This window comes from Thamnophis elegans, chromosome Z (assembly GCF_009769535.1).
Source record: "Thamnophis elegans isolate rThaEle1 chromosome Z, rThaEle1.pri, whole genome shotgun sequence".
In the NCBI taxonomy this organism is placed as follows: domain Eukaryota; kingdom Metazoa; phylum Chordata; class Lepidosauria; order Squamata; family Colubridae; genus Thamnophis; species Thamnophis elegans.
The window spans coordinates 74,848,934-74,876,699 of NC_045558.1; the positions used below are offsets into that span (position 1 = coordinate 74,848,934).

Sequence of the window (27,766 nt, forward strand, 5' to 3'; positions counted from 1 at the left end):
GTTTGTCAGAGAGCTCATGTTGCTTTTATCTGGAATATCTTGTTTTTCTTTGTCTATGATATTGTTTTTGTTTGAGCTTTTTATTTTTCAGAGTTTCTAATCCAGAGTTTCTGAATTATTTTGCCCTCTAGGATTTCTATCCATTTCTATTCTCTCTCTTAGTCTGTTGAAGTCAGCTCTCTTAAGTCTAAAACACTAGCCTGAATTTGTTCAGTTGCCTGTGCTTTTGCATTACGTCAGTATTCTAGTATGATATGGTCGCTCTCTGCCAAAGTTCCTACAACTTCTACTCCCTTAGCTGTTGTTTCTTCCTTATAAGTAAGATTTAAGTCCAGTATAGTTGACCTTCTAGTTCTCTCCTTCATTTTAAGGATGACAAAGTTGTTAACTAAGCACATCAAGAACCTGTTTGATCTCCCACTTGCTGCAAAGTTTATTTCCCTGTTAATAATTAAAGACTGCCATCAGTATAGTGGTGTGTTCCCTTCACACCTCAGCTAACAGTTTAGCAAAAAGTTCACCTATTTTATCTGGTTGGGTGGGTGGCTTTTAGTACACATCTATAGCAATTAGGCAATTAGATATTGAAACACTGCTATCATGTTTCTCCCCAGTCCTTCTTTTCTATAGATTGGACATAAACAACAACAATAAATTCCTGCAACCGTTCTTCATAGGTTTTAACCTTCAACCTCTTGATCATCTTTGTTGCTGTTATCTGCATTCTAATCCAAAAATTTCTAAAAAATGTAGTACTGCTGTATCTTTTCTGCAAAACCATGTATATGCTAAAGCATGTGTTAGTACATATGGATGCAAGAGTAGGTTTCTGAAACAGTTTCAGAACTAAATTTGCAGAAATCTAATCTGGAAAGATTAAAGAATTAAAATTAAAATTTGGATATATAGATAGTTCTTGTTAGGAATGCTACCTCAAGCGACTATAAGATGGAGCCAGAATGACTGTTAGCTTTCTGTTTGTTAGATGTTGATCTTTGGATACTGCTTGTAGATGTGTCGTGTATTGCTCAGCATGAATTACTGTGAGTTTTGCTACTGTTAGCGACTTTGTGTGCTAAACTGATTATATGATACTGGACTGTGTTTGATGGATCACCCCTTAATTGAGAACATTGATGACTGACCGTGTATGAATTGGACTTTGCATACCTCTATTTCCACAGAAGTAAAATACTATCTGGTTTACAATTCAGTGTCTCCGTATGCTGGTTTATGCATTTTCTTCCACATCACTCTCACTATGCTTCTCTGTACGCACTCGTTCTCCTAATGGGGAGCTTACCTAACAGTTCTTAACATGACTACGATTAAGACCAGAATTTCTGTTCTTAAGCAAGATGATTGTTAAGTGAGTCATGCCCAATTTTATGATCTTTTTGCCATAGTTATTAAGTGAATCACTGCAGTTGTTAAATAAACCATGCAGTTGTTAAGCGAATCTGGTTTCCCCTATTGATTTTGCTTGTTAAAAGCCAGCTGGGAAGGTTACAAATGGTGATCAAATAACCCGTTATTATAAATATATGCCAGTTTCCAAGCATCCAAATTTGGATCATGTGACTGTGGAGATACTGTGATAGTCATAAGTGTAAGAAATGGTTGTAAGTCACTTTTTTCAGTGTTGTAACTTCAAAAGTGAATGAATGAATGGTTTTAAGTTGAAGATTACTTGCATGTTGTTTATCATTTTGGTTCTTTCTTTTTTCAAACATGATTCTTATCTATAGTCTTGACTTTAGGATATCATAATCTATTCTGTCATCCATTCTTTATATCTATGAGATTTTTATTTTGCATTTGTAAACTGTTAATAGAATTGTGATGTGCAAGAGGACTTCTGATATCATAATTAGAGTTTTAAAGTAGATATTTCAGAAAATAAGGTATTTCTTCTGAAATAAATAATTTCCTTTCTGAGTCTGAAAGAAGTAAAGGTGTGGGACCAATGGTATGCAGAACCCCCAAATCAGCAAGCAAAATACATGTTGAACAATGTTCCCTCTAATTTTTTTTCAGTGTGTGTGGAAAAGTATAGTGTTTGAGTGGCACATTTTCATGCCTGAGCACCTGAATTTTTTTCAAAGATGTTTCACAGAGCAATTGGTTTATAGGATCCGAATTGGAATGGAGAAAAATGGTTTTGTGTGTGAGTGTGTGTGTGTGTGTGTGTGTGTGTGTGTTTGAGTGAGCAAGGGATCCAGTAAGGGAAATGCGCCTATTTAGAAAAGAAGGTAAATTATTGCAAACATGATCAGTCGAAGATAAGTATGGGGACAGGTTGGGTGGTAGAGAGAAAGTGATAGAAGAGTGGGAGAGAGGAAGAGAGGAAGAAAAGAGGGAAGAGAGACAGAAAGAGACAGAGAAGGAGAGAGAAAGCGACAGAAGAGTGGGAAAGAAGGAGAGACAAAGAGAGACAGAGAAAGAGAGACAAAGAGAAAGAGAGAGACAGAGAGAGAAGAGAGGAAGAGGAAAAAGTAAGAGAGAACATCTTATTTCAACCCTGAGGTGCAAATATTCTCTTTGATTGGTAATTTTATTTGTCCATTTACTATCCAATACTCTCATTTCTCCTTAAGTTCATCAAGAATTCCCTTTTTATTGAATTTATCACAATAATTCAATAGGAATTATTAAGGTTCCAGACGGAGCTTGGGGTTATTCCTGATACTTTCGCCCACAGTCCGGTAGAGACTCTGGTTGCTGCTTGGCACTCGGCAGCATTGGAGGCCCTCGACCGGATTGCGCCACTACGGCCCCTCCGAGGCGGCGGATCCCGGAGACCTCCTTGGTTTACCGAGGAACTCCGGGAGATGAAGCGCCGGAGGAGATGCCTAGAGCACCGATGGAGGTCCGATAAGTCCGAATCGAACCGAGCAATGGTAACCACCAGCACCAAGCAATACACCAGGGCACTTAGGGCAGCGAAAAGATCTCACATAGCCACCTTGGTTGCGTCCGCTGAGTCCCGCCCAGCCGCCCTGTTTAGGATAACCCGCTCCCTACTAAATAAGAGGGAAGCGGGGGAACCCTTGCAGGGTAGAGCTGAGGATTATGCCCAATTCTTAGCGGACAAAATTGCTCGGTTTCGGTCGGACTTGGACTCCATCCCTGCAGTTCCAGCCGAGGCACAAGAGGATCAAGTAGACCATCTCTGGGTTGAGTTTCAGGATGTTGCCCCCGGGGATGTGGACAAGGCCATGAGGGCTGTAAGTGCCTCCACCTGTGTACTGGACCCGTGTCCCTCATGGCTGGTTACTAACAGCAGTGGGGTGACACGAGGCTGGATCCAGGCGGTTGTTACCGCCTCTCTTCGGGAGGGGAACTTCCCCGCCGCACTGAAAGCGGCGGTGGTGAGACCCCTCCTAAAGAAGCCATCTCTGGATCCATCTGTTCTTAATAACTATCGCCCAGTCTCCAACCTTCCCTTCCTTGGGAAGGTTGTTGAGAAGGTGGTGGCCTTCCAGCTCCAGCGGTCCTTGGAGGAAGCAAACTATCTCGACCCCTTTCAGTCAGGCTTCAGACCCGGTTACAGCACAGAAACCGCTTTGGTCGCATTGACCGATGATCTTTGGAGAGCCAGAGATGGAGGACATCCCTCCATCCTGGTTCTCCTTGACCTCTCAGCGGCGTTCTATACCATCGACCATGGTATCCTTCTGCGACGACTGCAGGAGGTGGGAGTGGGAGGCACCGTGTTGCGGTGGTTCTCCTCCTACCTCTCGGACAGGTCGCAGTCGGTGTTAGTGGGGGGGCAGAGATCGTCCCCTAGGCCCCTAACATATGGGGTGCCTCAGGGTTCGGTCTTATCCCCCCTACTATTCAACATCTACATGAAACCGCTGGGAGAGATCATCCGAAGGCACGGGATAAGATACCATCAATATGCGGACGATACCCAGTTGTATCTGTCCGCCCCGTGCCAACTCAATGAAGCGGCAGACGTGATGAACCGAGGCCTTGAGGCCGTTATGGACTGGATGAGGGCTAACAAGCTTGTACTCAACCCAGAAAAGACCGAGTGGCTGTTGTGCTTCCCTCCCAAAGATTCGACCAATATTCCATCACTCAGGCTGGGGGGTCAAATTTTACACCCCTCAGAGAGGGTTCGCAACTTGGGAGTCCTCCTGGATCCACAGCTATCTTTTGACCACCACCTGACGGCTGTGACCAGGGGGGCATTCGCCCAGGTTCGCCTGGTGCGCCAGTTGCGACCCTACCTGAATCGGGAGGCTCTCACAACAGTCACTCGGGCCCTTGTGACCTCTAGGCTGGAATACTGCAATGTGCTCTCTCTTGAGAGACCGCCTTCTGCCAATCACCTCCCTGCGACCAATTAGATCTCATAGATTGGGCCTCCTCCGAATTCCATCGGCCAGCCAGTGCCGGCTGGCAACCACAAGGAGGAGGGCCTTCTCAGTAGTAGCCCCGACCCTTTGGAACGAGCTCCCCGTGGAGATTCGTACCCTCACCACCGTCCAGGCCTTCCGCACAGCCCTTAAGAACTGGCTAGCCCGTCAGGCCTGGGGACAAAGATAGCCGCCCCTCCCGAATGATGAATGAATGTTGCTTATTATTTTTTACTATATGTGTCTACGTCATTGTTTGTATTCCCCTTCCTGATTTTTATGTGAGCCGCCCTGAGTCCCCTCAGGGAAAAGAGCGGCCTACAAATGTTAATAAACATTCAAACAAACATTCAAACATTCAAACAATACCTTGAGAACAACTTTTTCAGTATAGCTTTACAACTATTTAAAATATCTAGTAATTTAGGTCAGTTTTTCAGAACATTAGTCTATTTATAAGTCACTAAGTGCAAAGAAACAGAATTCAGAAAGTTGGCTTCCCTTTGTGATTGCCTATTGCCTGCTTAATTTTCTACCTACATTTTTGATAACTGATATTCACTGTTGACCCAAGAAGCCCATTGTAGAAAGAAACCCTCCCTATGAACCCAACTTTGTTGGGTTTCCATGGAATGAAGTTTGGTCTTTTTCTCAACCATACAGTAGCATATTCTTTCTAAGGAGGATATAACCAAGATAGTCCATAATTGCCTATCAATCTAACAGTATGGCGATTGACAATCTCTTTATATTTCAACTCTAACTCTTTCAGTCTTAAAGGTTTGGTGAGAAGAAATCCAAAAATTCTTTTAAAGAGGAAAAAAATGTTTGCACAACTGCACCCATGGAGACATGTATATACACAACACACAGAGAAACAAACTTAAAGTGCTAAGTCTGCCCACCATCTCTCTTTCTCTCTGTCTCTCCCTTCCTCCCCCCCTCTCTCTCTCACGTCCCATGCCTTCTCCCAATCCCCACACCCCTTCTACTTTCTGCCTTGTGGACCTAGAACTGATCGCTGCCTCCAGGCTGGCTCTCCTCTCCTATTATCATGGAAAGCGTCTCACAAAAACCACTGCAAGGCAGTTGGAAACTGTTGTGCGGTGTTTTGTTGCCACATGCGCGGTGTGCAGCCGCGCAGCTTAGAGGGAACACTGATGTTGAAAGCTATTCAGTTTATCTTGAATAAGCTAGAAATTAAAGGATCTTCCAGGGAGAAACCTTGCCAGAAGCCATTATGAAACAGATAAGGTGCAGAGCACAAAATTCTGTTAGGGAAGATCCTAAGTGCTGAGCACAGGCCATATGAAAACTAGAAAAAAACTGTATTCCTGCATTTGTTATCTTTGTACAATTCCCAGAGAAAGAAAGAAGTTAAAGATAATTATGTATAGTCAAGACAAAATTGCTCTTTTTCTTAAGTTAACTAGTGTTTGTTCATAAGTGCTGAGAAAGCTGATATAATATGGTATCTGTAAGCAACTTGATAAATGCTTGCTTGCTAACCTGTGCTAACCTGTGCCTTCTGCTCTGTGATAACAGAAATCAATGAAATTTCAAAGCACCTTTAGCTATGGGTTATTGACATTAACTGGATTAAAGGAATTCCCTTTATGGAAGCAGACTATGCAGTGCTAAGAGCAAGAAGAGGGGGAAATACTATGTATACTTTCTTTTTCCTGTCTCAATTGAGCAAAGATAAGAAGAGAAATTATTAGCGTAGATAGAAGGAAGATCTGTGGGTCCTATGAAAGAGATCCTGAACTAAACAGAATAATAAACATGTAATTTCCTTATGTAATTCCTAAAGAAAATTAAATTATATTACTTAACCTTTTATGGATGTGGCAGTGTAGATAGCCATGATCTGATTCCCGCTCTCCCATAGTAATGTAGGCTTTTTGCTGGCTTTTGATTGAAAAGGCAGAACGCGAAAATATGAAGAGATGTGTCAGTGTACTCGAAGTCAGTTTCCTTCATCTTCCCCATATCCTTTATCTAGAAAAAAAGAGTGATACTTGAAGATTTAACTACTACTGATAAACTATGCTTGTTATTTTAGTGTTAAAGAAGGTATATCAGTCATTGTTTGTAGACAAAACAATTAACTAATAAATTTGGGTCCTATAATTATTGATGACATAAGTTCCCTAGTGAGGGCCTTAAAGCCACATGAAACCATTAAAGAGGCTTAAAAAAATCAGTGGATATATTCTTGAACCTAAAAGAACAACTATTACATTCTTTACTAAAATAAATCTCTAACTTTAAAACTTAGATTTCAAGCTGTGGTTATAGAACATTGCTAGGAATATTGGTATGTATGTCTGCACATGCATACATTTTGGTACTGTTGGAAGAAAAATCTGGTCTGGTTCCAAACCAGGAATACTCCCACAATACTTTTTGGAGCCCCCAGATCTATTTTTAAGCTATTTAGGCATTGTACTAAGTGAACTATTTTAAATGTCCTCCTCCTCCTCCTCCTCCTCCTCCTCCTCCTCCTCATCATCATCATCATCATCATCATCAGTTTTGAAATGGCTTTGATAAACAAATTGGAGAATTTTCTATATAGCACCATCTGTATAGCTCCATTCTACCAAATGTGGAAATTTGCAATTATTTAAAATTATTTCACATGAGAATTAATTAGGCTTATTTCAGCTCAACTTTGTCATTGGTGGGGAGAGATGGTGTTTAATGTTTGCATGTAGATCAGTCACCAAATAGAATGAAAGAATGGCAGATTAAATGTGTCTGACTAAGAAGATGCTGAAAATAATAATAGACATTATTACTAGCCATGCATTATGTTGTTATTATAAATTAACTATATACCAGTGATGGCGAACCTTTTAGAGACCGTGACCAAACTGCAACCCCAAACCCACTTATTTATCGCAGTGTCAACACGGCAATTTAACCTGAATAATGTGGTTTTGCTACCTAAAATATTGATAAACAATGCAGAGTTCAGCTAATTGTTCTAAGAAAAAAGTGCTAAATGCATTTTATGCCCCTTCTTTTTTTCCTGCTTTTGAAATATTACATTTAGCAATCATAAAAAATAAAACTTTTGTAATAACATTTCTTGTTCCCTCCCATGTTCTCTTTCCCGTTCCTTCCCTCCCTCTTTCCCCCTCTTTCTCTTTCCCTCCCTTTCTCTCTCTCTCTCTGCCTCTCTGTTTCCTCTTTCTCTCTTTCTCTCCCCCTCTCTCTATCTCTCTCTCTTTCCCTCCCTCCCTCTCTTTCTCTCTCCCTTTCTCCTCTCCCTCTCTCTCTTCCCCTCCCTTCCACTCTCTCCCCCCTCTCTCTTTCCCTCTCTCCTCTCTCTATCTCTTTCTCTCCCACTCTCTCTTTCTCTCTTTCCCTCCTTCTCTCTTTCCCTCTCCTGCTCTCTCTCTCTCTGTCTCTCCCCACTCACTCTTTACCTCCCTCAATGGAGCTGGGGCAATGGTGTATGCGCCCACGGACAGAGTTCTGAGTGCCACCTCTGGCATGTGAACCATAGGATCGCCACCACTGCTATATACTATATAACTATTATAATTGCTGTTGCACCCATGATGATATGTTAAAATTTTGATTGCTAGCTGGGTCATTCCATGTCAAGTGGTCTGGGGGGCCCTGCTCGACCATCACAGATTTCAATGAAATTTTGTGTGAACATGCACACATGTCCCCAATGAACATTGATAAAGTGTTACATGTTACAATGCAATATTTTCAGAGATATAGTCATTTATTTGACCCCAATACCGCAGCCTCCTACAGTATGACTCTCATGTTCCAGCAATTTTGAGACATAATATGTCCAGCAATATTTTGTTGAGAGAAACAAAACTTGGCCATCTTGTACAACTTTTTGTGCTCTATTAAACAAAATAATAAAAAAACATTCTCATGAGTGATCTCCATCTAGATAATTTGGAACAATTTAGCCAAAAATATTGCAGCTCAAAAAAAGGTTAAAGTTTGGCTTTTTATATGTCTGGAAGGAAAGGTATGATAAACGTGAAACTTTGTGTGTAATAACTTAACAACACGAAAAAATAATACAATGCACATGACATTGCCTTAGCAATGTTCTCAACTTTATCCCTATTTTTAGGGCTTTATACGTCAGCGATGAAAAACCAACCCTATTTTTTAAAGAGGTTTGAAACATGCTCTTTCTAATGAGAATGATTTAACAGAGTTTCCAGAAGGTATTTTTTGTAAGGTCTCTTTTGCATGCCCACCCCAGGGATCAAACTCGGAGAAAGTCGGAGCACCCTTGCAAAAGATGCTCGCTGGTCAACCCGTGTCCCTTTGCTGCTCTTTGGCCAAGCCCGACTGCTCGCTTGAGGGTATTCCCGCTTTTACATGCCCTCCCGGCCCCACAATACCCGCCCTAGAATCAGACACCATTGGACAAGGGGAATCTTTACTTTTAAAATAATTTCATATAAGATCTCTTAACCTTTAGATTGTCTTTATTTTAAATGAAAAATGAAGCAAATTACAGAATTTTTTTTTCCAATTTAGCTTACCTAGTAAATACAAATACTTTTTATTCTGGAAGAATAAAAACTAGCAATATGCTAGTTCTAATACAGTTGCTCTAAGACAGAAATATATTTACTATCCATAATTAATGACAATTTTCATCTTTTGCAACTCAAATTGATAGTACTACTTTCTGGGGGGAAAAATAAGATCCAAGCATTGCAATATATTCTACTGAGATTCTATCCAGCATTAATTTCTATTAACCTGCATTAATTCCTACTAAAACATCTGAACAATGAAGGGCACTAAGAAATACTGACTGAATGTGTTATAATTCTGTTGTCACCATAAATGCAATCTAATTATATTATAATGCCAGATTAAACATTTAAACTGAACAGCAGGGATAGAGAATTAATAGATACAGAACATTTCTGTCCCCAGCAATTTAAAATTCACAGGGATATCAATGCATGTAACATAGATGTTTGTACGGGTAAGATTATTACTCCTGCTGTCAAGCAAAACCAAGCATTTAATAGTGAGTGCCATACCAAGTGCATGAATCATACAAGTGGCAAGAAAATAGGGGCAGTTAGGCATAACACAGGTTATGTAGACAGTAAACACAGGGTCAATCAAAATGGACACAAATGTCTATATACCAATGTACAGAGTATGAGGAATGAACAGGGTGAATTAGAAACCCAAGTAAATGAAGGCAGATATGATATTGTTGCCATTACAGAAACGTGGTGGGATGAAACCCACGAACATACAGCTAGAAGGAATAAAGAAAGAAATAAAAGAAATAAAAGAAATAAACCAAATAAAAGAGGAAGTGGAGTTGCACTATATATAAGAAATAACTACATCTCTACAGAAATAAAGCACAACAATAATGAGAACTATCTTGAATGCATTTGGGTCAATATTAAAGTTTGGGGGGAGGGGGAATGACACTGCCATAGGTCTATACTACAGGCCACCCAACCAAGCAGAGGAAGTAGATGAACTTTTTGCTAGTCAGCTAACTAAGGTATGTAGTAATACCACAATAGTAATGGGGGATTTTAACTACCCTGACATCAACTGGGAAACAAACTCTGCACCAAATGGAAGATCCAACAAGTTCCTAACAAACCTAGCAGACAACTTTGTTTCCCAAAAAGTAGAGAAGGGAGCAAGGAGATCAGCCATATTGGATTTAATTCTCACTAACAGAAAGGAAGTGTTAGAAGGTGTTGAAGCCACAGGAACCCTGGGGGCAAGTGACCATGCAATATTGGAATTCAACATAATGCAAACACAAGTAGTAGAACAAAGTCAAACTAGAGTCTTGGACTTTAAGAGAGCTAATTTCAATAAACTTCGAAAGAGCTTGGGAAGAATTCCATGGATGAGAATCCTCAAGGGGAAAACAACTCAAGCTTGGGAAATTTTGAAAAATGAGATTACAAAAGCCCAGTCTAGCACAATACCAATGAAGAAGAAAAATAACAGCTCTCAAAAGAAACCAGCATGGCTGCATAAAGAACTCTTTAACAAATTGAAAGACAAAAAAGATAAGTATAAAAAGTGGAAAGAGGGGGACATAATTAAGGCAGAATATCAGCAAATAGCCCGAGCCTGTAAAGATGAACTGAGAAAAAGTAAAAAATAACAACAAAAAGCTTCTTCCAACATGTTTAAAAAAAAAAGAAAAAAGTTAAGGAAACAATTGGTCCATTGCTGGGAGAAAGTGGCAAGAAGGTGACAAGCAACAGGGAGAAAGCAGAACTATTTACCTCATTTTTTGCATCTGTCTTTACACAAAGGGATAAAACAGTCCAACTTATCAAAAACAGCACCACAAAAATCAGATTAGGAACACAAGTTGAAATAGGGAAGAAAATGATGTGAGCACCTGTCTACCCTAGACGAGTTCAAATCACCAGGACCAGACGGATTATACCCCAGGGTTCTGAAGGAACTGGCAGACGAGATCTCAGAACCACTGAACTATATCTTTCAGAGATCCTGGAGCACTGGGAAACTGCCAGAGGACTGGAAAAGAGCTGATGTAGTTCCCATCTTCAAAAAAGGAAAAACAAATAGATCCAGGAACTATAGACCTATCAGCCTGACCTCAATACCAGGAAAGATTCTGGAAAAGATAATCAAGCAACGAATTAGTGAACACCTAGAAATAAACAAAGTAATGGCCAAAAGCTAACATGGGTTTGTCAAAAACAGATCATGCCAGACTAATCTTATTGCATTCTTCAAAATTTGTGGACCAGAGGAATGCCGTCGATATAGTTTACTTGGACTTCAGTAAGGCATTTGATAAGGTAGACCATAACCTACTACTAAATAAAGTAGAAGAATGTGGGTTAGACAGCATCACCACCAGATGGATTCATAACTGGCTAACCAACCACATTCAACGTGTAGTCCTCAATGAAACTGCATCTACATGGAGGGAAGTATGCAGTGGGGTACCCCAAGGCTCTGTTTTAGGCCCAGTACTCTTCAACATCTTCATCAATGATTTGGATGAGGGAATAATTGGGGAACTCATCAAATTTGCAGATGACACCAAACTGGCAGGAATAGCCAACACTCCAGAAGATAGGCTTAAGATACAGAAGGATCTTCACAAACTTGAACATTGGCACTATCTAATAAAATGAAATTCAATGGTGAAAAGAGTAAGGTTCTATATTTAGGCAAGAAAAATGAAACACACATGTATAGTAAAGGTGGTACCTTCCTCAACAGTAGTAACTGTGAGAGGGATCTTGGAGTCCTAGTGGACAACCATTTTTATGTGCCAGCAGTGTGCAGCAGCTTCCAAAAAAGCCAACACAGTTCTAAGCTACATAAACAGAGGGATAGAATCAAGATCACGTGAAGTGTTAATACCACTTTATAATGCCTTGGTAAGGCCACTCTTGGGATACTGCATTCAGTTTTGGTTGCCACGATGTAGAAAAGATGTGGAGACTCTAGAAAGAGTGCAGAGAAGAGCAACAAAGATGATTAGGGGACTGGAGACTAAAACAAAAGAAAAACGTTTGCAGGAACTGGATATGTCTGGTTTAATGAAAAGAAGGACTAGGGGAGACATGATAGCAGTGTTCCAGTATTTCAGGGGTTGCCACAAAGAAGAGGGAGTCAAACTATTCTCCAAGGCATCAAGGACAAGAAGCAATGGGTGGAAACTAATCAAGGAGAGAAGCAACTTAGAACTGAGGAGAAATTTCCTGACAGAACAATTAATCAGTTGAACAGCTTGCCTCCAGAAGTTGTGAATGCCCCAACACTGGAAGTCTTTAAGAAGATGTTGGATAGCCATTTGTCTGAAATGGTACAGGGTTTCCTGCCTAGGCTGGGGGTTGAATAGAAGACCTCCAAGGTCCCTTCCAACTCTGCTATTGTATTGAATGACTCATCTCTCTGAATATCAAAAAGATTTCAGAGATAATTTCGTCATCTTTAAAAAAGTGAAATCATCTCATAAACCCAATATTTGAGTCAGATTAAAAAGTTAAAAGTCATTCTTTCCGTGCATTTATTTAATTTAATCTTGAATACTTTTCACAATCTCTGGGTTTTTTAATTGTTTTGAGAAGAAAATAATAAAATTTTTTGTTTCCCAAAAGTGTGCACAAGAATCATTCCAAATAAATTTCAAAAATACTAGAAAGGAGAATTTTCATTTGCCAAATTAAAATAGGTACCGCTACTTGATAAATTGGGTAACCAACCTTGCTGCCTCCTTCCGGTCAAAAATAATAAGACCTCCCCGAAAATAAGGCCGAGCACTTATTTCAGGAAATAAAGTAATTCTGTCAATATCCTTCTAGAGTAACTGTTTAGTGTGATAATCAGCTGAGAATTAAATGTATTCAAACTTGCAAAGGCAGCTTCCATTTTACAGTCCTACATGTAGCTTGTTTATATTTACATAGTGTGGAAAGAAGAAGAATATCAACAGAATGAGGAAACTAAAAAAAGCCTTACTTTGAACAAGCACATGATATTCCAATTCCAAACAGCTGGAGATGTTGCCATAAAAATATTGGGTAGAGTAATTCGGGATAGAGAATGTTCTGAATCAATGCAAAGCAACAGTGAATAAGAGAAAAATAATCCATCTGTATTAAATATATACTTTGTTAGTCTTAGGCCCATCAGATATGTTAGATAACATATCTAACATATATCCAGCATTCCTAAAAAAGTCTATTACATAAAATTGGAAGAAATGATGTTCAAAAAATGAAAGAAGTAAACTAAGAGAAGAATTCCTTCTAAAAATTTGAACTTCTCCACCAGTCATACTCCTTTCTACTGGATTGATTATTTCTCTAATGCCTGAAACTAAATTGGCCACCTGTGTAGATGATGGAGGTCTGATGTAATTTGACTTTCAGAAATTCTGTAGTTGGTTCAATCAGATTTACTTCAAGATTAATGTTTTGATCAGAAACAAATAACATACTAACAGATACACTTAATTTGGCATAGTAGGAAGATTTCCTTCAAATGAAGGAGAATTTCACTGCAAATGTTTGCATATACTTACAGTTTGTGATAAAACCGGGATGGTGAACCTATGGCACGCATGCCACAGGTGGCACGTGGAGCCATTTGTCAGGGCATGCGCGTGCTGGCCAGCTGAGTTCAGCCTTTTTTAAAGCCATTTTTTACCCTCCCCAGGCTCCAAAGGCTTTATAGGAACTTGGGGAGGGCGAAAAGAGCCTCCCCACCTCCCCAGAGGCCCTCCGGAGGTTTCAGGAGCTTCCCTGAAGCCTCCAGAGTGCTAAAAACCGGCCCTACAGGCAATCCGGAAGTTCTGGAACAGACTTCCGGTTTGCTCGTAGGGTCGGTTTAAGCCCTCCAGAGGCTTCAGGGACCTTCAGGAGGCTTCACTGAAGCCTCTGGAGGACTAAAAACGACCCTACGAGCAAACCGGAAGTCAAGTCACTTCTGGTTTGCTCGTAGGGTTGGTTTAAACCCTCCAGAGACTTCAGGGAAGCCTCCTGAAGGTCCCTGAAGCCTCCAGAGGGCCTCTGGGATAGGCGGGGAGGCTGTTTTTGCCCTCCCCAAGCTCCTATAAAGCCTCTGGAGCCTGGGGAGGGCAAAAAAAGCATGCAAAAATGGGAAGTCGCGCTTCTCATGCGCACATGCACACTGGGGGGGGTCGCGCATTGCATTATGGGTGTGGCACACCTACGCACGACCCCCCCTGTGCTCCCCCTTTATGGCACATGAGCCAAAAAAGGTTCTCCATTGCTGTGATAAAAGGTTATGATTTGTCTAGGATTCCTGGGGGCAAAATAGATATAGGAAAAAAAGATCCTTGCCATCTCTTTGTTTCCCTTTTAATGGCAATAGCTATGAAGAAAGTTTTGGAAGAAATGGTTCAGAGGTAACATTTAATCCTTTCTCAAACCAGTAATTTTTATTATCCTAGGATTTATTTAAAAGGGATGCAGTGGCTCAACGGCTAAGACACTGAGCTTGTCAATTAGAAAGGTTAGCAGTTCGCTAGTTCGAATCCCTAGTGCCATATAACAGAGTGAGCTCCCATTACTTGTCCCAGCTTCTGCCAATAGCAGTTCGAAAATATGTAAAAATGCAAGTACAAAAATAGAAACCACTTTGGTGGGAAGATAATGTTCCATGTGCCTTTGGCATTTAGTCATGCCGGCCACATGACCATGGAGACATCTTTGGACAACGCTGGCTCTTTGACTTTGAAACGGAGATGACCACTGCCCCCTAGAGTCAGGAACAACTAGCACATATGTGCGAGGGAACCTTTACGTTTAGAATTTATTTAAAATTATTTTTATTCAACTCCACATGCAAAACATAAGAATTTCTGGAAATTATATTTCACTCACATCTAGATGATATCAGGTTGGACATCCCCCCCCCCCCCCGCAATAGATTTTTTTTTAACTTCATTAGAATTTCTGATAAATGATATTGTAATATCTTTTATATTTATAATGATTCATGCTGGCATCTGATGAACAATGCTATATTTTTTCTTTCTTTTCAGTATTCAGAAGCCAAAAAGCAATGCTGGTACTTTGAGGGGGTGTATCCTACATATTATATGTAAGTGATCCTCCTTTTTTCTTTATGTTTGTTTGTCTCTATGAATATGCCTATATGGGATAAAAGTTTCAGGTTTTCCAATGGAAGAGAGGGAGTGATCACGTGTGGGTATTCTCAAAGCCTGATTGGTCCAAGACTGAGAGTAAAACTTCTTAAATGCTCCTTCCTGCCGTTCTAACCCAGTTTCCTCTCAGTCTCTTGGTCCAAGCACTGCTTGAGTTGTGAGTAGAGAGATAGTGTGTATTTTTTTCCTAAATTTGATCAATTGGCTTGCCGTATTTGGTTCAATTGGACACTTTAAATTTAATTAAATTTATTTAAATTTCCTTTATAGCTGTGGCCCAGGGGTTAGTCTTTTCTGCCTCCGGCGGTGGGGGGACTGTGGGCGTTCTGGCCCTCCCATCCGTGGGCCCGGTGCCTCAGACCTATCCCCAGAATTGCGGGGGTGCTGTGCTCCAGCGCAGCTGTCGCGGGGGCCATGGTTCTTTGGCAGGGCCGGCTGGAAGCTCCGCTAGCACCATGAGGCACCCACGAGGTTTGCGGAGCCGCCGTTTGCATTCAGGCAGCTGCTGCGTGCTCCACTTAAAGAGCCAGCGCAGTCGGAGTTTCGGGGGGGGGGGTGCAAGCCTTTGTGCTGCAGGGCCCCCTGGATCGCAGAGCGCACAGCACACGGCTCGTATAGTCGGGCATGCCCGTTATTGTTGATTTCGGCCCTATTTGTTGCTGCGCCAGCCGTTGGTGAGTGGCCATTTTGGCTGCCGCCACATGCGCAAGGCCTTCCTCGCTCATGCGACCATTGGGAGGTCCAGGCCGGGGGTGATTGGCCTAACATGACTGCTTACCTTTGGGGTCCCAGGCTCCGATGGGGCCTACAGAGGCCTCCTCTTCCTCCACACCTTCCAGGACACGTAAGTGGGGAGTATGGAGAAGGGATCGGGTATTCCCCAGGGCCAGGCAGAAGGCCCGTTGGGAGGAGTAGGGGGCTGGAACTGGGAACCAGACCTAGGGAGCCCCTGGCAAGGCTCTTGGAAGCCCAGCGTCCCTCTAGGGCCTCCACGAGGGAGGAGGCCAGGAGGCACAAGGCGCTTGAAAAGACTTTCACCAGGGATGAGAGGCAGGCCAAGTCTGCTAGACCTGCCTCTATTAGCAGGTCCAGGTCACCGATCAGGCCTTCTTCTGGACATTCTTCACCTCGAGGTTTCAGCCCTTCTTCTTCCTCGGGCTTCCAGGCCAGATCCTGCAGCTACTCCAGACGAAGGGGGTCTCCTTCCCCTTCCCCTGCAGCTTCCCCGCATCTGGCAAAGGACAGCTATGCGGACCCCTTGGAGGGGACGTCTAGGGGGCCTTGTTCTTCATGCCGGTTGGTGCCTCAGGGGCCTATCACTCTCATGGAGGATCTGGAACACCTTCCTGAAGGTATTAAACGGCTTATTTCTGCAGCCATTTTGTGGGGCATTGCCCAGTGGGACAGGAGCTCCCATTCTGCTAGGTTACAAGGGGGGCCAGGCCGGCAGCAGTATAGGGCTTCCTCCCCATCCATGGTTAGCGAGACCTTGGTCATGGGAGAGGAGAATCCTCATGATATGGGTTTTTCAGAGGACGAGAATGCGGCCCCTCCCGATCCTCCTTCCTCGGGCCTGTTTTCCCCAGCCACGTTCAAGACTCTCCTGAACAAGGCGAGGAAGACCACAAAGATTGGGACGGGGGATCCCACGGTACCTGTGCCTAGAGATCCGGACATGGCCATGTTTTCCAACACAGCTACGAACAAGGAGGAGATTCCTGCTCCCCCTTTGTTTATGGAGGTTCTGACCAACCAGTGGGCCCACCCCTCCAATTTTTCTAATCTGGGAAGCAATGACCGCCGCTTCTACAATGTGGAACAGGCCTTTGCCCAGGCCATCTAGTTACCCATTATTGACATCCCTATTGCTACTTTGGTTTCTTCATCCCCGATCGTGTCAGGGGATGTGGTGGATAAGTTAAAACCTGAGGATAAGCTCACTGAGCTTACCCTGTGGAAAAATTTCAATGCCACAGCAGTGGCCTCTTATTTCAAATTGCACTACTGGTTGCACCAGCTCCAGGATCGCATTCCGATCCAGGATGAGCGGCTCCACCAGGATCTGACTAAAATCATTGCCGCCTCTCAATTCTCGACGGATGCAACTCTGGACACGGTCAAGTTTGCGTCCAGCGCGTTAGCCACCTCAGTTACCTCCGCCATCTCTTATGGCTTAGGAATTGGTAGATGGATAACAAGGCCAAGTGGAATCTGGCGGCTGCCCCTTTTAAGGGCCCCAATCTCTTTGGGGAGGCTCTCAACCCTATTCTCATCGAAAATAAGGACAAGAAAAAGGTCCTCCTATCCAACGCCAAAAAGCCCAAGGCGCGGTCTCATCCTTATCGTAGACAATCTTATAAAGCTCCTGACTATGACCATCACCAACATTTCTTTTTTTGTTTTTTGAGAAAATATTTTATTGTTTTAGTTAAACAAAAAAAAAAAAAGAAAAAAGAATCATCTTACATTACATCTTGTTGAAAGCGTATTGATTGGTTACAAATATATTCCGTGTGTTTCTTCCACAGTCCTTACATATACTTCATTCAAATCATGTTGTACATTTTAAGTCAAGAAAGAAAAGTTACGTATTTTACTATCCCTGTAGAACATCTTATAAAGATTTTCTTTCTACGCCATAGCCATTGTTATTTCTGATTAAGTATCCAAAGTTTTTCCCACTTAGCCAATTCCACATTATAACCAACATTTTTCGCCCAGGCGACCTTAGTTTCTTTGACATGTTCCTCTATCTATCTTATATTCCAACAAAAATCTATACAACACTTTAATCAGCCTGTTTTCTGTCTGTATCAAAAGTTTATCGTGTAATCTTTGGCAATATCTTCCTTCTTCCTATCCTGTGCAAACCTTGATTATATCTGTAAGTAAGACCACCATTCTACTTGTACACCTTGTGATCAATTCTAATCTAGTTTTGATCTCCCCCTGTCTGTTCAATAACTCTTTATATGTAACTATATTTTCCATATTAATTAAATTTGGATGTATGTATGCTTCCATCGTAGATAGCCAAATGGGTATTTTGGTATAGTGGTCGTGTTTAATTTTGTTCCATATTAATAACAAGGACTGTCTAATGTAAGGTCTATTGAAATATTTGTGTGCAGATCCTTTTTCATACCAAAGGAAGGCATGCCATCCTACTTGGAGGTCATGACCTTCCAATTTGAGTAATCTTTTATTTCTCAACATTATCAATTCTTTTAACCATGTTTGAGTGGCTGCAGTATAATAAAGTTCCCAATCTGGTACACCAAATCCTCTTTTTTCCTTAGTGTCTTGTATAACCTTGAGTTTTATTCTTGGTTTTCTTCCCTGCCAATTTTTTTTTCAAAACCAGTTGATTCAAATCCTTAAAAAAACATTTTTCTAATTTAATGGGAATATTCTGAAATAGGAAAAGAAATTTTGGTGATACATTCATTTTTATAACTGCAAATTTACCTACCAGGGACAATTGTAGGTTTTTCCACCTTCCTAAGTCTTTCTTAGTTTTATTGACCAAATTAGTATAGTTATCTTCTTTGATGGTCACACACTTCACAGATAAATGTATACCTAGATATTAGTCTTTTTTGACAGTTTGGATACCCAATTTCTTCGTTAACTCCTCTTTCGATTTTGATTTCATATTTTTAACCAGCATTTTAGTCTTTGTCATATTTATCTTTAAACCTGCTACTTTCCCATACTCTGTCAATTCTCAATAAGTTTCATACCAGACTTTATAGGATCCTCTAACACAAACACTAGATCATCCACAAAAGCCTGTAACTTAAATTGTTCTTTTTTAATTTCTAGTCCCTTTATCTGTTCCTCTTTACATACATTCCTGGCTAAAACGTCTAAGGTTAATATAAACAGCAGTGAGGATAGGGGATAACCTTGTGTTGTACCTTTCTGGATTGCTATACTTTGCGTTAATTCACCATTAATTATTACTTTGGCTTTTTGATTTGTATATATTGCTCTAATCGTGTTTATAAATTTATCCCCAAATTCTATATGTTCCAATCGTTGATGCAAAAATTCCCAGTTCACATTATCAAATGTCTTTTGGGCATCAAGAAAAAATAGTGCAACCTGTTTTTCATTATGCACTTCATAATATTCAAGAATGTTCAGCATAATTCTCATTGTTTTTAATTTGTCTTCTGGGGAAGAATCCATTTTGATCTGTGTGGATGAACGATGTAAGGAATTTTTTCAACCATTCTGCTATTATTAGAGCAAACATTTTGTAGTCTGCATTTAGCAGTGAGATTGGTCTGTAATTTTGTGTAAACATTGGTCTGTGTCCACCTTAGGTAATAATACAATATTAGCCTCTGTCCATGATAACAGTGTCTTCGCTTCTTTCAACACAGCATTATAAACTTCCAACAGCATTGGAACAAGCATACCCTGAAATTCTTTATATATTTCCGCTGGCAGTCCATCTGGCCCTGCAGCTTTATTATTCTTTTGTCTTTGTATGGCCTCAATTATCTCTGATGTTTTAATTACTTCATTGAGCATATCTTTTATTTCCTCTGGTATCTTTGGCAGATTTGACTTTTCCAGATATTGTAGTATTTCTTCCTTTGTATAGTCTCGATTTTCTCTATATAATTGTTCATAGAACTCTTGGGTAATCCTTTTCTTTTCCTCTAGTTGATAGCAGATCTCGCCTTTTTCATCTTGTAATTTATTGATCCAATTCTCTTGCTTCTGCTTCCTCAGCCTATAGGATAGCCACCACCCCAGTTTATTTGCATTCTCAAAGAAACTTTGTTTTGCTTTTTTTTATAGACTCTGCCAATTTTGTTTTTTCAAATATAGGCAATTCATGTTTAATCAATTCCATACTTTCTTTTATACTTCTATTTTGTGGTTTCTTTTGAAGTTTTCTCTTGTGTTTATTGATCTGTTCCTGGAACTTCTCAAATTTATCATCCATCTTCTGCATCCTCTCCTTTAGTTCTCCAGTATCATTTCTTATTTCTCTAATATCCTTTTTTAGTTCTTCGTGATTTTTAGCCATTACCTCTTATATAGTCTGTAATATCATCCGAAGCTCCTTAGTTGAATTGGATCTTTCTCTCTGGAGCATATCCTCCGAAGATCTTTGGTTTTTAAAGGGCTGGCAGCCGCTAGAGGCCGCTGGGATGCTGGCTTCCTCCCTGTGCCAATTTTTTTTAGATTTGTAGCACTCGTCATTTTTTGGAAGAATTGGATTCCTAATTTAGTTATTTTCCAGAACTCCCACTTTCTTCTCTCCTTCGTAACTTTATCCAGTCTTTGGAAGAATTGGATTCCTAATTTAATTATTTTCCAGAACTCCCACTTTCTTCTCTCCTTCATAACTTTCTCCAGTCTTTCTTTCTTTCTTTCTTTCTTTCTTTCTTTCTTTCTTTCTTTCTTTCTTTCTTTCTTTCTTTCCTTCTTCCTTCCTTCCTTCCTTCCTTCTTTCCTCTCCCTTTCCCTCTTCGTCTACTCAATAATCAATTTTAAGTAGCATTAAGGGGTGGTATACTCTATATATCAATAGATTTGTATATTATATGAAAACAACTATCATAGGATAGAAAGAGAATGAGAGAGACTTATCATTTTATCAATGTATGTATGTATGTATGTATGTATCACACTTGTAATATTTCTATTAATCTATTCTATTAACCTAAGAGTAAATTCTAAGAGCGAATTGCTTATAGTTATTGGTTATATTGTAATCAAACCATCTCCTTAATTAATCAATACTAATGTCAATAATATCAAAAATGGTGGAATTAATAATCTTATAGCAATAACAATACCAATGACAATAACAATATATTCCTTTGATAGTAGTATTATAACAACAATTCCTATTCTTTAAGTTCAACCTTACATATGACTCTCCTGAATTAAGTCATTATATAGAAATATTCTGAGTCCCCTTGGTCCGGTAAATCTTCTTTCTCTCTCTCCGATTGTTTCTTTTAATAATGTCCAAAGATTAACATCAATGTTCTCCAATAGTCAGGTCTCTTGTTATCCAAGGGATATAGTTACCAAAAATTCTATTTTCCCTTAAGGTATACCATAGTGGGGAAAATTCCAGATTTTGCCAGTAGATGTCACTCTTCCAGAAGCTAACCAGATACAGACTAACAAGAAACAGACTTGGCAAAATGTACTGCCATGAGTCAGCTTTCTTCTTCTTCAAACCTTCTTCAAATCTTCAATAGTTAACTCATTTCCCCCGAAGGCATCCATGTAATCAGAGTTATTTACAGCCGGCCTTTGTTGTATTAACTAATTAAGTTTAGATTCAACTCCTCAGACAGTTCAGAGAAGAAAAGAAAAAAGTCTCCAGCCTTCACTCAGCGTATTGCTCTTGCCGCTATAAAGCGGGGGGGGGGGGATTAAAAAAAACAACCACCCCACTCCTTCTTTGAGCCCTTAATCTCTTGAGCTGTTTTGGAATAAAAATACCTTCCACCAAGATCAGAAATCTGTTAAGTCACTCGCGACTCCTGTAGTTTCTCTGTAATAAATCCTCGCTTACTTTGAACTGCTGTCAGTACTCTGGGATGGCCTTTACAGAATGCCCTCTTCCACGCCCGGGGCTATGAAGGAAATTTCAAGGCAGACCATAAACTGCCATCCTATGGTCGTACCAAACCAACCTTCTCTTCAGTCTTCCCTACAGGAAATCTTCGGTTTACAAAAGTTTTTCCAGAAACCCCTCCGAACGCCAGATCCAGCTGCTCTTCATGGAGCTCTCCTTTCAAGCAGCCATTCGTGCTGGCAGCTAGCCCCGCCCCCTTTTCCCATCTAACTTGTTCACCCCCTTGTTATGCAAGGTCAAGACGGCTTCTGAGCTTGGGACTCAAGCAGTGAAGAAACCCCTATCACAGCCCCAGTCAACCAGTGTTTGGTTTACTGAGCACAAACTGGAGATCAACACCATTCCAGTTATTTGTTGATACTATTTAGTGTCAGTGGTCCACTCCTATGTCCTGCCCAGCTCTGTCAACTAATGATAGATGCTTCTATAATATTGCAGACAACCTCAACAAGGCGCTGTTGTGGCCAACAATTGAGCCACCCGTCACAACCCTGTACACCAACACCACAATGGCGGGGGCTCAGGAGGACATCCTCAAGCCAAAGGATAAATGGGCTGACCAGGTCATCTAGCGGGGTCACTAGGTGGCCGCCTGGGCAGTGCGGGCCTCAACAGCGGCTTCCTTCTTCTCCTGCTCAAACCTTAGCTGGTTGCAACAGCTGCAGGGGCGGATCCTAGTCGGGGATTCATGGGCCCATCAGGACTTGAACAAAATTGTAGCTGCTGTACAATTGGACACCACTTTGAGCGCTACCTGTTCACCTCCAGGGCAATGGCATCATCAGTAGCCTCACGCAGAATTTTTTTAAAAATAATCTTTATTGGTTATACATTTTTTTTAAAGAATAAAACATACAAGTACAAATACAATTTTACACATACAACCTCCCCTCCCCCCCCCCCGCGGTGACAGTCATTCACAGCCCAACTTTTTTTCCCCCTTCCTCATTGTTTAGTCTCTAAGCAGCATCTTCTTGTTACAAAGTTCAGGGATCTATTACAATACCCACTTTCACTTTTAGTTCCCATTGTTAACAACTGCTATTTAACTTTCCCCGTTTTAAGTCCCTGCTGTTCTCCTTGTCGCCCACATATACCATAAGTTCCAGCTAAGATAATGTTCCATTTCTCCTTTGTCCCTCAGCCAACCTGTCATTCTGTCCATTTCGGCACATTCATAGATCTTTTTAATTATGGCATCTTCCGATGGTATGGTAGTAGATTTCCAAAATTGTGCATATGTTATTCTTGCGGCCACAATTATATGTAGACTCAAATGCCATATAGATTTACTCATGTTTTCTGGTTTTATGCTTAGTAAAAAATTCTCGGGTTTCCACTCCATGCTTGCCCCAGTAACCTCTTTTAGCCATGTTTGAATCCTTCTCCAGTATTTCGTGGCCTCAGTACAAGACCACCAAATATGGTAGAATGTGCCATCCCTTCTTCCACATTTCCAATACAATGGAGATAACCCAGGAAACATTTTGGCTAACCTCGTTGGGGGGAAGTGCCATCTATAAACCATCCTGTATATGTTTTCTTTAAATGCTGTAGATATTGTAAGTTTAATAATCTTACTCCATAGATCCCACCATTTGCCCATTTCAATCTCATAGCCAAAGTTTCTCTCCCATGTTATTAGAAGGCTTTTGTCCATCTCTTCTTTAGCATCTTGACAGGTCAAAAATGATAAATCTTCGATAACATTTTCTTATCTCCGCCAAACAAAATCTTATCTAGCCCCTGAGGGTTTGGGTAGATCCCAAACCATACCTTATCGCTTTTAAACCTATTTCTAATCTGTAAATATTCCCACCATTCCAGATTCCTGCCCTGCTGCTCTAATTCCATCTTTGTTTTCATGTTGCCATCTTCTGTCATAATGTCTTTATAAGTTATGTTTCTTGTCCAATTAAATACACTGGGATGCGTTAAGGCCTCTAACGGTGCCAACCAGCACGGAACCCTATGATAGTATTTTTTCCTCATCTTTTCCCACACCCCCATCAAAATCTTCCGATATAATGTCCCATGAAGTACCTAGGGGGGTATCTCTTTGTTGCCAGAGGGAGGCATGCCATCCCTGGGGGAGGTCATGTCCCTCTATAGCCAATATGTGCCTTCTACTCAAGGTCACACAATCCTTCACCCATGTCATAATTGCTGCATTATAATATGCTTCCCAGATGGGTACTCCGAAGCCTCCCAGTTCTTTATGTTTTTGCAACATTTGGGCTTTAATTGTGCTTTCTTGCCTTGCCATATAATCAAGCAGTATTGTCTCCAAGGATTTAAAAAAAATTTGTCCAATTTAGTTGGTGCCGTTTGAAACAAAAACAAAACTTTTGTAGTACATGTGTCTTAACTGTCGCAATCCTGCCATGAAAGGACAGTTGTTTACCACTCCAATTAGTCATATCCTTAGATACCTGTTGTAGTAATTTCATATAATTATCTACCTTGATAGAGGAACATCTCTTCCCAAGTATTGTATTTTATGGGCCATGTTAATCCCTAACAGGCTTTGTACTTCCCTTTTCTGGTTCAAAGTCATATTCTTAATTAACAGTTTTGTCTTCTCTTTATTTATACATAATCCCGCTATCATACCATACTCCTCTATTTTACGTAAAAGTTGTGTCCCAGAAGCCATAGGATCCTCCAGAATAAAAACAAGGTTGTTGGCAAAGGCCTCACGCAGACTTTTGTGGCTGTGACAGTGGCAGACAGATGTAAAACATAAATGGCGCCTGGCATCTGAGCCATATAGGGGAGCACATTCTTTGGGGATTCACTCACTCCCCTATTGGAGGGCAAAATCCTCCCCTCCAATCCCAAGAAAGCGTTCGCACGCCCAGCTCCTTACTCTAGAAGATAGCCATTTCGTAATCAGAGTATGGGAGTCCCACCTGACAGCCGGAGCATTCTCCTTCGGGTTATCGCCCACAGGGAGGCTTCTTTCAGCGATCTAGGCAACAACAGTATCGGCAGCAGAGGAGTAACCAATCTAAGCGTCTCTTTCGGGGAGGCGGTAACTGATACTACCGCAGACCTTAATCGCTCTTAGGAACAATTCCCCATTGGAGGCAGGTTGCGTTTTTTCACTGACCAATGGGAGGCCACAACTTCGATGACTGGGTTAGGGCCATGGTCAGGTTTGGTCTGGCCTTGGAGTTTGTTTCCACACCCCCAAAGTTCTTTTTTTGTTTCCCTGTTTCTAACAATCCCCAGAGGAGGTGTCTTAGGCAGTCTGCTATACAGCATTTTGCTCAAGATTATGGGCTATACAGGAGGTGCTGACTGATCAAGCCGGCTGTGGTTTCTACTATGTTCTATTTGTGATACTAAGGCCTCTGGAGGGTGGAGGGCCATCCTGATTTGAAACAATTAAACAAGTTTGTCAAATACAGATTTTTTAAAATGCATTCCTTAATCACTATTCTTTTTTTCATTGAGAAATTTTAATAAATTTTACAAATATTTCCCCTTTCCCTTCCCTCCCCCACCCCAATCCTCCCCACCTCCAACCCTCCCTCCCCCAACTTCCCAGAGCAAAATACAGGGTATAAGCATTTAACAATAATACACTAAGATAAGCTACTAACTATAGCTCCTACCTCCCTCTTGTACTTTAACTCCCCTTTTATTAAATTAAATTTAGACAAATTATAAATTATAACATTCCTTGTTCATTCATAAGCTAATTGAAATTTCTTAGTCTGATATTTATTTTGAATGTAATCAATCCATCTTCTCCATTCCAACATATTTCTCATCTGAATTGTCCTTCAAATATGCTGAGATTTTGGCCATTTCTGCTAAATTTACTACTTTTAACATCCATTCTTGAATAGTAGGCAATTCTTCCTTCTTCCAGTACTGCGCCATCAACAGCCTTGCTGCCGTTATTAAGTTCATTATCAAATTAGTCTCTATAACTGTAAAGTCTGTGATTATACCTAGCAAGAACAACTGAGGAGTAAACTTTATCTTCTTTTTAAGAATATTTTGAATAATCCATCATATTTTTATCCAAAATGCTTTAACATTTTTACAAGTCCACCATACATGATAATACGTAGCGTCAACACAACCACATCTCCAACATTTGGGTTGTAAACTTGGGTACAAACAAGCTAGCTTTTGGGGATCTAGATACCATCTATAAAACATCTTATAAAAATTCTCTCTCAAGTTTTGAGCTTGCGTAAATTTTATATTTCTTACCCAAATCTTTTCCCTTGTTTCCATCATTATTGGTTCTTCAAAGTTTTGTGCCATTTTATCATACAATCTTTAACTAACTCTGTTTCAGAATCTATTTCTATCAATATATTATACAACCTTTTTATATGCATTGACTCTGGTCCCTAATTGTTTTACCAATTTTCTCATTTTGTATGATACCAACTTTCTGGTCTTTTTTCCATCTAGCCTGTAACTGTCCTACTGAAACCAGGTTTGAATTACCCTTCCTCTCTTAATACATTCAAAGGCTTTAATTGTAGTACACCTCTTTCTATGTTAAGAAGCTCTTTATATGTAATTGCATCCTGTTTTGTTCTATACTTATATTCTCTATGCGTATCTGGAACTACCCACATAGGTATCTTGTCATTTAATTTATATTGATATTTTTTTCCAGACATGCAATAGAACATTCCTTAATATGTGGCTTTTAAAAATCTGTCCACCTTCTTATCATAAACTAAGGATAAGCATGCCAACCATATACCAAATCATATCCCTCAATATTCAATATTCTATCCTCCGTTAAGTTAATCCAATCACTAATTGTTGATAAAACTACTGCTTCATAATATAATTTTAAGTTGGGCATTTTTCAAATCTCGTCTTTCACATATATCTTGCATATTTTAAGTTTTATTCTCGGTCCTTCCCTGCCCAAACAAAGTTATTAATACTTTCTTGCCATTCTTCCAAATTTGCATCTTTTTGAGTATTGGTATCATTTGAAAAAGAAATAAAAACTTAGGCAAAACGTTCATTTTTACTACTGCTATCCTTCCCAGCAAAGATAATTGTAATTTTTCCATTTATTCATCTCTGTATGTATTTTGTGCCATAATGGTTCATAATTATACATATATAATTTCCCATTTGAAGTTGTGATATAAACTCCTAAATATTTAACCTTTTTTACTATCCCACATCTTGTTACACTTTCTAATTCTTCCTTTTGATTTATAGTCATATTTTTAACTATCATCTTCGCTTGCCCTAGATTTATTTTAAACCCAGATGCTTGACCATATTGATTAATTATGTTCATTAAACCTATAGCTGATTCCCTGGTTGGGTTAAAGTTACAATCAAGTCATCTGCAAATACTCTATATCATAATGCCCAATCTTAATTCCCTGTACATCATCTGAATCACGTATTCTGTTCAGCATAATTCCCAAGTTAAAATAACCAATAATGGAGACAGGGGACATCCCTGTCTTGTTCCTTTTTTGATTTTAAAAGATTCTGTTAAACTACCATTAACTATAAATTGTGCTGTTTGTTTCTGATATGTTGCCTTAATAGATTGTATAAAATACTCTCCAAACTTCATCTTTTGTATTATTTTCATTAAAATTTCCAATTCACTCAATCAAATGCTTTCTCTGCATCCAAGAATATAAGCACTGCAGGGACTTGGTTATTCTTCCCCAAATACTCCAGTATATTAACAATTTGTCTTACATTACTTTTCATTATCTCCCAGATTGAATCATTTGTTGCATAACTGAAATTAACCTATTTGCTAGTATTTTAGCAAAGATTTTATAATCTGTATTGAGTAGTGATATAGGCCTATAGTTTTTTGGCTGACTATGATCTTGATTTTCTTTCGGAATCAAGGAAATAAAGGCTGTTCTCCAAGATGTATTGGATTTTACTAAATAGTTCCTTAAGAGGTTCTACCATTTCTAGTTGTAAATTTTTATAGTAAACTGCTGTCAATCCATCTGTACCAGGGGCCTTACCAACTTTTAACTGCTTAATTACCAGGAGAATTTCCTCCGTAATTATCGGTTGATTCAATCTTCCCTTGCTCATCTGAAACTATGGGGATAGTTTCTTCTCCAA

At 40.2% G+C, this 27,766-nt stretch overlaps 1 protein-coding gene across 1 annotated transcript in view; it reads left to right on the forward strand.

Moving 5' to 3' along the window:
- The window catches only part of VOPP1 (VOPP1 WW domain binding protein), a 75,884-nt gene that overhangs the window by 4,256 nt on the left and 43,862 nt on the right, over window positions 1–27,766 (forward strand). The window contains exon 2 of the mRNA XM_032235607.1: window positions 14,923–14,981. Within this exon, the coding sequence (XP_032091498.1) occupies window positions 14,923–14,981 (59 nt within the window). The remainder of the gene's footprint in view (window positions 1–14,922; window positions 14,982–27,766) is intronic.